The 10,994-nt window shown below is 41.0% G+C and overlaps 1 protein-coding gene across 2 annotated transcripts; it reads right to left on the bottom strand.

Annotated features, from left to right (window-relative positions):
* Positions 1 to 1,958, bottom strand: LOC118409505 (polyubiquitin-B). 2 transcript variants are annotated; one of them, XM_035810568.1, is made up of 2 exons: positions 1,805 to 1,958; positions 1 to 941 (listed from the first exon to the last, which is right to left on the bottom strand). In XM_035810568.1, the coding sequence occupies exon 2, from the start codon at positions 935 to 937 to the stop codon at positions 248 to 250; it is 690 nt and encodes a 229-aa protein (XP_035666461.1). In that variant the 5' UTR covers positions 938 to 941; positions 1,805 to 1,958; the 3' UTR covers positions 1 to 247. The 2 variants fall into 2 exon arrangements, with proteins under 2 accessions (XP_035666461.1, XP_035666462.1); XM_035810569.1 differs by having other exon boundaries at positions 1 to 943; positions 1,808 to 1,892.
* Positions 1,959 to 10,994: the final 9,036 nt, after the last annotated feature.

Genomic DNA, 10,994 nt, shown 5'->3' with positions numbered 1-10,994 from the left:
TCAGTTCAGCATAGCAATTTTAATGACAAAGAACAAATAGATTACATAACTTGGTTGGCAATGGATTACATAACATAGATAGCAACAGAAAATACCAAGACAGTACATCCTATTCTTCTAATGACACTACATGGAATGAATAGCTAGTGCAAATACAGACTTCTGTGCTGAGTCTTATCAGTTCATTATATTTTTGTGATCTTTGAATTGACGTATGAGGAACAACTCCTGTGATTGCCCAACTGCCTTAGTTTCCACCACGCAGACGCAGCACAAGGTGAAGGGTAGACTCCTTCTGGATGTTGTAGTCAGACAGGGTGCGGCCATCTTCCAGCTGCTTGCCGGCGAAGATGAGACGCTGCTGGTCTGGGGGGATGCCTTCCTTGTCTTGGATCTTGGCCTTGACGTTTTCAATGGTGTCTGATGGCTCCACTTCTAGGGTGATGGTCTTGCCTGTGAGGGTCTTCACAAAGATCTGCATGCCACCACGCAGACGCAGCACCAAATGGAGGGTGGACTCCTTCTGGATGTTGTAGTCAGACAGGGTGCGGCCATCTTCCAGCTGCTTGCCGGCAAAGATGAGACGCTGCTGGTCTGGGGGGATGCCTTCCTTGTCTTGGATCTTGGCCTTGACGTTCTCGATTGTGTCGGATGGCTCAACCTCGAGGGTGATGGTCTTACCAGTCAGGGTCTTCACAAAGATCTGCATGCCACCACGCAGACGCAGAACCAAGTGGAGAGTGGACTCTTTCTGGATGTTGTAGTCAGACAGGGTGCGGCCATCTTCAAGCTGCTTTCCTGCGAAGATGAGACGCTGCTGGTCTGGGGGGATGCCTTCCTTGTCTTGGATCTTGGCCTTTACGTTCTCGATTGTGTCAGACGGCTCAACCTCGAGGGTGATGGTCTTGCCAGTCAGGGTTTTGACAAAGATCTGCATGATTCTGAAAAAAATCAAAGGAACATGAGTGTACTGATGCATGATTTACATCTTTACTCACTCACAAAAGATATAATTAAACGTTATATTTCTTGAGGACAATCTTCATTATGTAACATAACGTTAGAATATCTTGCTTTGCATTATAGAATTCTAGTCTACTTTCGATTTTTTTTCTAGACATATCCAATCCTAGAAACTGGTAATCCTAGAAACTGGTAATCCTAGAAACTGACCGGAAACTGTCTGCGCTACTAACTGTAACTAACAAGTCTGGACTTGTTGAAAAACAACTATGACGTCATCATCACATGATAGATAACAGAGCTGCCCTGAGGCCCATAACTGAAACAAAGAAATTTATCAGCGAACGTTCCAGAATACAACACCAGAAACTTACTGTATTCAAAGTAACGAGCAAAATCTCAACCATACATGAGATTAACGTTACAAAACGAAGAACATTCTGTCACAAACATACTAGTTCCCGTTTCTGATCATGCACCAAAAAATTATAAATTTTCGGAAGCTGTCGGTTCGACCATCCATTTTGTCTAAAATTCACCTAACGTTATCAGGAAGCAGCTAATATCCATTGCGTAAATAAAATTACTGTTTCATCTGGGACAACTTCTGTTGGATAACAGCATAACAAAGTTAAGTGCTTGACGAATAAAATGAGTCAGGAGTCAGGTCGTGAAAAATTACGAGACAAACAACAAAATGGCGCCAATTGAGTCCAAGCGAGCTTTCGCCAAAAAAGAGCACATAATCGAAAAAACTGACCGTATGCCAATCGTTCTGAACACTTATCGTAAGCTTGGAAAGTACTTGGGATTTGGTGAGCAGACTTCAGCGGAAACTTACCTTTTTTCTGTGATAAAGGACGATTTCTTTCACTCGAATCTCTTTCTTGTCTGGAAATGACGCCGATCGGACGTGCTCGACTACTTATGCTGTATGACGACACTATTTTTGGCACCACATCAACGTCTATTGGCCAATTCTAATCACATGATATAAAACTGCATTACGATTGGTGAGCAAGTCACAGTCATTCTGGATTACGTCATAGATATTGCGCAATTGAAAGTAGAGCTGGACACGTCAGAAGCAAATATATTATTACATTAGATGGCTATAAATGTAACATCTTGGCTAGACCATTTAAATTTCTTACCGTAATGCAGGGGTGAACAAACAAGTTCGTTTATACTGTCGGTGCAGGCAAGTCATGGTCATTCTGGGTACGTCATAGATATAATTGCGCAATTGAAAGTGCGACAGGACGCGTCTGAAACAAATATGTTTATAACGTTAAATAACTATGTATATAACGTCCTGGCTAGACTCTACTCTACTCTATGATATACGATATAGCTCTTCCTCCCTCATTCCCAATTCCCCGGGATTGTGTGAAGTATTTTTTAAAAGTTGACCCATGATTATCAATGCAATATTCGTAGGAAATATTTCTGGAAGTTCTGGATTCTTCTGTAACGTTAACAGCAGTACTAGTTTATATTAAGCTTATACAGAACGCTGACCCATGTGGACAACCCTGGGCCTCACAATGACAAGATTGGACCTTCGTAGTCATGATAAATACTTGGACTCGCGCCCAAAAAGTTTCGTCATCAGCTATTGGACTTAGACATACTTTGAAATGAATCACCGTGAAAAAAGTATGAAGTCAACCATGTCAACAGGCTGTCATTGCATGTTAGGCCCAAATTACACTTGCCATTTTAAAGTGTGGTACTAACTTGTTACACATCGTAGTCTACTACCGTACTACTAGTAGCATAGCTTTTTCTCTAGATGTAAAGACAAATGAAGAGTAGTCCGGAGGTTCTGTGAGACTTCGAACCGTACGTAGACTACAATTTGTGAATGGAATGCGTGTCCCAAGTTGGGATCAATTAGAATCTGTGGTCATTCACTAGTTTCCACTGTAAAACCGAGCTACCAAACCCTTTTTTGTGCGCCTCCCATCAGAAAAAAAACTTCACAAACATATTAGTAAAACAATGACATTTATTCAGGATGTCTCCGTATAAAGCGTGATGGAAGTTCCCTCTCGCAATGTGTCAAAGGCCACATTCGGTCTCTACAATTTCTCGAAAATCAGGGAACACAGGTGTCTCGCTAGTCCCTGTCAGTAACTTAGTAAGCGTAAAGCGGGCACAAATCTGTGCTCGAGGTCGCAGAACCCAGTATTTTTCAATGACGTATAGTGGTACAAAAAGTAGTTCGGCCGAAATCTGGGAGCGTCTGTAAACACTGTGACGTGAAAGACAGCTGGGCACTTTACTAACGTTATATGGTAGTATAGTGAGTCAACTTTCAGATCGTATGTATATATAAGATCATAATATAAGATCATGATGCCTGTCCATCCAATGTATCAATGCGCGTTACCTTTACAGCTGACTGCCAGTCGGTGAGCCGGCTGCAGTTCCGTATGCGCCCGCGTGATCCCATTTCAAGTTCAGTTCAGTTCAGTTCCATTTCAAAGAAGGCGTAAAAATTTCGAAACCATAACTTATTTTTGATTTTCAGTTATTTTGTAGGTTATACCCTCGACTTCAACATATTACACGGTTTTTCGTGATTAAAAACTGCGCCCTACTATGATTATATCCGCGTAAATTAGGTCTGATATTAGTGAGCACGCATCATACTAGTAATCCGCTAGGAGTCGCTACCCACCCATCATGTATTGTCAGCTTGGTGGGAGATTGACGGTAGACATTTTCAGGGAATAAGCGTGTTTGTGGCCGGTACCAGGCTCCACATGTTTCTGGTTAGCCAATTTCTATCTTTTCCAGCGACACGTGGAGCCTGGTAGAGGCACATGATATTAGGCATGCGCACGGCACCTTTTAAGATGTGAAAATAAAGTGATTACTAGTTAACTTTTCGTCGCTCCATATCGCAGTACTTAATCAAAAGGTGATGTTTCAGCTGTTATTCAATACTTTGATAACCGATGCACTGTAATCAGGCTTTGTGATCACATGTCTGCAGTGCAATGGAAGTTACATGTAGAATATGAAAACCTTACTATGATAATGGACAGCATAATTGTAGAAGGTCTGGATGGCTTGTTCCTAACGGCTTGTTAAGGCACTGCAACGGAACCTCCGGTTTTGATATCTCGAGTTCTGGGCATGCCATGGTCCTGATTTTTAATTATATAAGTGGTAGTTAGCTCTTGGAATGAGAGTAAGAGGCTTAGGAGCGCTCCCCCTCCCCAAAAGAAATTATAGCCAACGCTGCTAGACGTCTGTTAATTTCTAGATTCTCAAAACAAAACAAAACTACGAAAAGAAGAGAGGGTGAAGAAACTGAAACCCTCCATTCCCATACATGGCTTTTCTGCTTCAGCTGTATTTTCTGGAATAAACGGCCTCTTGCCTTGCACAGCCTCGAATTGAGACCTCAAAGAAACTGGGGTGTGCACCGTTATTTTATATTTTGGCGGTGGGTGGGTCTTGGTCTGGTCTGGGCAAAGAGGTTCTACCTTGATAGAGCTTTCTTTGTCTGGGAGAGAACCGGTTAGATCTGATTGATTTTGATTGATTTTATTTTGCACTTTAAAAAATGATAACACACAGAAAATTATAGAAAACAACAGAACGTGCAAGGGGGCAGAAAAAAGCCATGTGGCTTATACAAACTCTCCCCCCCCCCCCGTCATAATACAATTGAATGGGCATGAGGTCACAGGATTATGCCCGGGTTCCCTAATGGCTTCCATCAGAAGTGCAATTATGTACTTGCATCTACATGTATCCCTGTGAGTATCATAGTGTCACGATTTACGTCGTCGTTGTAAATAACTGACTAATATTTAACACTATTTTTATTATTTCTTTTGTTAGATATTATATAATTGTTGTGAATTTGTTGTATGGATTGTACTCTGTATGTAGGGAACACTTCAGCACCATGTTTTCCAATTCACGTGTTTATGACCTAGTTGTCTGTAATTTCGTGTTCATCTAGTACTAGTGTATGTATGTGTGACTTGACGTGACATCACAGTGACATCACAATGTTTTTTTCTCTCGTCAAGATACAGGAAAACGTATATCCTTTTGTGGGCACAAATAGTAAAACTGAGAAATGCACTGGTCAAAGAAAAAGTTGTGGTACTGTATACTATAAATGCTTTGATTTGATTTGGTATTTAGAATTGTAAGGGTTAATGACCCACCAAGAGGCACTTCCAGTGGCAGCCGAAGAAATAACCGGGTCTTTTGTTTTAACTTTTGTCTGAACAATATCTGATTGGAGTTAATTCCCGGCTCCCTATCTCCCTCTCTCCGGATCCCTCCTGCGTTCTTACCGTGTGGGTTGTCAAGGGATGCAGTATGACACATGAAGCCATTCGTGTCTGAAGGCAAAGCCAATTAAGGCTTTAATGACTATCAAGGCCTGCCCTTGAGGTTGGGTTGAACTGAAGGAGACGGAATGGGCTCAATCTAAATGGAACCTTTTCCTCACAGAAGCCCGATTATACACAACAATTATGCTGTCCAGGACGTCCGAAATAGTACACCCTGTACATGATAAACGTCGTAGCTTCATGAACATCAACAAATTGTTGTAATATAGGGCGAGAGCTGACATGTACAAGGGGCGATCGATTGTCGTAGCCGGTTTGCGTTAAAAGCTGTGCACGTTAAGTTTTCAAAACAGTGTGCGTTTAGTTTGGAAACCAGCATGCGTTTGCCTTCAGATTTGAAATGTATTAAGTGTGTTAATCTTCAGTTTTGAGACAAGTGGTTTGTGTATGTGACATAAGTAGTAGCTTTGAAACCAGTTTGTGTTAACCTGTAGCCAATGTCTGTGTTAACCTGTAGTTTTGAAACCAGTGTGTGTTAACCTGTAGTTTTGAAACCAGTATGTGTTAACCTATAGTTTTGAAACCAATGTGTGTTATTGGTAATTCTTATAGTTATTCTAAATAACCATATCCACATCTAGTGCATTTTTCATATTCTTGCATATTTCTGCTCCGTCTATTTTCCGGATATTGTGGTAAAATCTATACACTGTGACAATACACCATCATACACATGTACAGACCACGTACAACCTTTATCAGAATTGTGCTGAACAGTCCCTCTTATTCTTTCAGGCTTTGATGGCAGGCTCATCACCCAATTAAGGACACTTAACACGTTAAGTCGTCAGATCATTACCCTGGTAATTACAGCAGTCACGGGCCGTGCCTCGTGAGGTTTCCCCGGACGTCGTGTGGATGCGCACGGGAGTTTCTACCCCACTCTAACTCACTTTAGCTAGCAGAGAGACAAGAATGACAGGAATGCAGTGTTGACGTCATGGCGTGATATATACTGTAACTGTATTCCATCATGATATGACAAGTGGCAGGAAGGATCGCTGGCAAACGTGTACGTGTATACGTTGTTAACACACGTGATTTATTACCCCAGGGAAGGAGGCTCACCTCCGACAGGAACTGCTTTAGTTATGTTTGTTCGTACCTATAACTCCAGATCCTTTCATAACTTTTGCATGGAGTTTCGCATGGGTAGTTCTTGCCTAGCAGTATTCTCAGGTTCAGTTCAGTTCAGTTCATCCTCTTAATGTAGCATTACGGACCAGCACCCTCTTCCTGAAAGTAGTGTGGTATAAATAGCTGGTCATCTTTCTCTCTCATGGGAAAGAGATACTGTGGCTCGGGATTGATTGAGGGATGGGAGGATTAGTAGTATTCGTGATAACTATGGCTATGGTATTGCGAAATTTACAAAAACTCGATATTTCATCATGGTATGGGATCTTCGATTTCTTCTATCTTTCCTTTGATTTTTTTTCCTTTGTATGGCTGATTATTTTTTCTTTTCTTTTTTCCTTTTGATCTTTTTGTTAATGTTGAAAACTGTCCCACTTCTTCGACAACAGAGACGTCGGTTGGACTCCCTACCCTCCCACAGGCGCTGAACCACTGAAACACAGAAGTATCACATGCAGCTAAACATGTTAGTATCAGACATATATTCTGGTCAACATACGAGTACAATCGGAGAATGTTTTAGATGAAACCAACTTAAGAATGAAAAAAAACAGGTACTTTGGGTATGCTGAAAATTAAGAGGTTTTATATCATTTGCAACAAATGTACAACACTAAACCTCGATGGATTGATTGAGCTCTCTTTGCAGCCGAAAGGCTGATTTGTGAGATTCATCACATCCTATCTTCAAAAAGATCAGGCTTAGCCCCATGTATAATATAATACGACAAATCGTATCCTTACTGTACATAACACCCACACCATACATAACATTACATTTCACGTTCTCTCTCACCAGTGCGCCTTCTGTTCCCTTCAAAAGATTCCTAGGATGCCATATAGCCATGAAATATTTATTCATGCACTTGTTAAGTACGGGTAAACATCAATGTTTATATGGTGGATCTTTCACACTCGCCGGGTTTGCTATTGTTTGACCACTGGGTTTTTGAAATTGACCACTGGTCATCGAATAGCAAACCAAGAAAGTGGACTACATGTGAAGAAGTTGTTGCAGAGAGCTGTCCAGTTTTGTAACACATCTGGTTATGTTGCCCTGTTACAACAGGAAAGAAACGATGTAGTCACAAAGTCACACATTACTATACCACGTGTGTTACCAAGAAATGTATGAAGCACAAGACTGAAATATTTACCGTGAATAAGGTTTCACGGCGGCCTGAGGTACTGAGTTCGAATCCCGATATTGTACCATTAGAAAAAAAAAACACTCGGCACGCCACTTTCCTCATTCGACTCGTGGCGTAGCGTGAGTACAGTACCTATATTCGGTTTGGGACGTATCTTCGTGTTTCAGGACAGACACACATTGAGCTCGTTAAAGAACTCATCACACTTGTCGACAAACAAATAGGAGAAACATGGGGGCCCATCTCAGTGTGCGCGGTTGGATCAAATATATCTATGTCCGGATAGGCAGCTTGCACTCTTCGGTACAAACATGTGAGGCAACTTGCCGGGTACGGCAATAACGTTACAAAGAAAGAAAGAAACGAAGAATAGAACAGAAAGCGTGAAGCCACGGCACAATGGGTTTCCAAGAATAGGGCCTCTTTTCACTTGATGGAGACACTGAGAATATATTTCACGATGTAAAAGTATGATTCAAAAGACAGTAAAACTCTCAGAATCTATACTTTTTTGTCAGTGAAATTCGCCTGAACTGCAAATGACATATTTCGTGTATTCTTATACCCAGCATACAAGTACATCATTCTGCCTCGCAAATCCCTTAAATGAGAAAGAATCTGGAATCGTACACGTCTTCGTCTAGCTTATTTTGTTGTACAAGCGGTCACATTATGTATGCATATTCGTATTGCCGTGGCTTGGAATGTTTATGAAATGTCTATAGCCCTGAAATGTTATACCACCTCTCACGGTTAACTTTCCACTCCTGGGTATGGAGGACACCACCCTCCACAGTAATCCCTAGATCCAACCTTTTGCTTGTGGTGAGCTGGCGAAACGATCGAGTCTGCAGTTAATACAGAGGGTCGATGGTACCCAGGCTAAGACGCCTCACGCCAAATAAACTTTTTTTGTGTGTACTTATCAAATGTCGTTTATCGATTGTGTGTCAATTCTCACTGTGACATACAATCAGCAAAAAGCATATTAAAATAAGCACACAAAAAAGCCCAACTCGTAAGCCTAGTAATGTCATTTGGACCTAATGTCAAACCACGATTGCGACGCTCTTTTCCAATGAGTGGGCGCGCTGGTTTATGTACGGATGGGCGCGCTTACGGATTGGGACAGAAAGATCGCCATTAGAGCCTGATCTATTGTGCCACCGATATGAACACCGATTAACGCAAACTGTTCCAGACATGAAACCATGCACACTCCTCATTGAGATAATGAACAACAATTGGATCTAGCAGTGTTTTGCTGTGTTTTTGTGGGGCAAGGACTCTGCGATCATCTTTGATTGGTAATGGTGTTTTCTTCGCTATTTGAACGTTTCTCCCTATCGAACGACAACAAACAATAAATCAGAGATAAATTAGGAATACGGCGTGTCCTCGCAAAAAAAAGCACTTTACTGCATTTTCGAGCCTTCAACTAGGATTCGGAAGTAACGAAATCAACAAAAACCCAACATTCAAATACATGTACACTGGGGATGAAAAACAACTGAAAATGTCAAGTCTTGAGACCATTCGCACCGGGCTTTACAAGGCCTATAATATTAGCTACAAATGTCCAACTGTTAACTTTAAATGTATTTCGTTTAGTTCTAGTCTCCTGAATCTTTTTATATCATGGCGGTCTGTTAACGTATACTGACCTTCTGTGATCACAGAACCAAACCGTTTCGTTCAATATGTAACACAAGGTTCTCCTTATGGGGATCCGCAATGGCAATTTCCCAGGCTCAACAAGCTACAATACCCGCTGACTTAATGAGGGGGAAGATTAGTAAAATGTGTCTTTTGACCAAACAATAGACCTTAATTTTCCTGCTAATCGTCTTTACAATCCATAATCTTTTTTTCTTCTTTTTAATCAATGGCCATTCAATCAGATCAACTCCATTCAGCACATGGGTCTATTATGCAGCGGTTGGACATTTCTGCTAAAAAATCACTAAATGAAAAATGTATATATTACTAATGAATGATATATTGTCATGAAAGTCCATCTGTATAGGTGGTTGGTTACAAATAGTAGATATTTTCTAACACATACGTATTTATGTATTGGAACGGAGTTCATCAATTTAGTATCAGTAACTGGTATATCAAGCTAGGACAACAGCTAAAGATTGAAAGCAAATACAAGACTCGGTCACATTGCAGACGACTCGACGTTCGGAATTAGAGACAGACACCGCTAAAACACCAATCGGATAAAAAGAATGAAATAGAATCCTTCGCAAAATACCCGAAATTAGTCCGACCTCCAACAGAAAAGGGATTTTCCTAGCTTTAGGACCAGGTCGGTATACTGATCGAGTTAGTATCGCCTTACTTCTTTAACCTGACAACAAGAGCCAGACGTACGTTTATATGATTTACTGACGGTCTCGAAACAAAATCTGCAAGCGAAACACGGACAGTGAACGCGTGTGGAATTCTGAAATGTAGCAGTTAGTGAGACTAACCATTAAAGAAAAAGACTACTGCGTACATACATGAACATACGTGTGCCTTTGTAGAATGTGCGGTCGCTTCAAAGATTGGGAAACTGATTCGGTTTTGTTTGTTGCTATTCATTTCTGATTTTTTTTACATGTTAATTTTACAAAAGCAGTGCGTTGCTGCACCTCTGTGTGCCTCAAAAAGCAGTGCGTTGCTGCACCTCTCTGTGTGCCTCGAACGAGCCGGACTGAGCGCGACATGAAAGGGAAATGTCAAGAACGACAACTTCCGAATGCTAAGCAGTATGTACAAACCCATGCCACGTACTTGTAACGATCCACTACCCTTACTGTGGTAACTACTGATGAAGACATTCTTAATTAACAGAAAAAGCATTTGCTCGGTGTTTCTATGGATTTTTAGGCGCCATATTCAGAAATAACGAGCTGAGAAGAAATTGGAAAATTCAGAAAAGCTATTTTGAATTGTGTTCATTTGAATATTATTGAGACGCAAGGGGTATTTTCAAACATTAATTGCTGACATCGAACTGCAAAAAATACAAGACATCGAAAATTTAGAAAATGTAGTGTATATTTAAATATTTTTGAGACACAGAACTGAAAATGTGGACACGAACAATGAATAAATATTTCAACTTAAGTGCAGCTTGATTACACACCTGACCAGACATCGAAAAAAAAGGTTTTGCATTCAATATGTCAGAGGCAACATTTTCAGAAATGTAGTGCTGCCAACGGACTATCAAGAAAACATGTGAACCTAAAGTGCAACTTGGATACAAACTAGAATGGGAAGGGCCTGGTAATCAGAAGACAAGCAGACAGGCTGTGCCCCTATTGATTTTGTACGCCGGTAGGCTAACGGGCCTTGTGAG

Source organism: Branchiostoma floridae, chromosome 2 (genome assembly GCF_000003815.2).
Source record: "Branchiostoma floridae strain S238N-H82 chromosome 2, Bfl_VNyyK, whole genome shotgun sequence".
Lineage (NCBI taxonomy): Eukaryota > Metazoa > Chordata > Leptocardii > Amphioxiformes > Branchiostomatidae > Branchiostoma > Branchiostoma floridae.
The sequence above is the reverse complement of the archived record's forward strand: the minus strand, read 5'-3'. Positions and strand labels throughout refer to the sequence as shown.

What these genes read in the sequence shown, in the direction of transcription:
- LOC118409505 (XM_035810568.1), bottom strand. Translation starts at nt 937, where the DNA reads ATGCAGATCTTTGTCAAAACCCTGACTGGCAAGACCATCACCCTCGAG.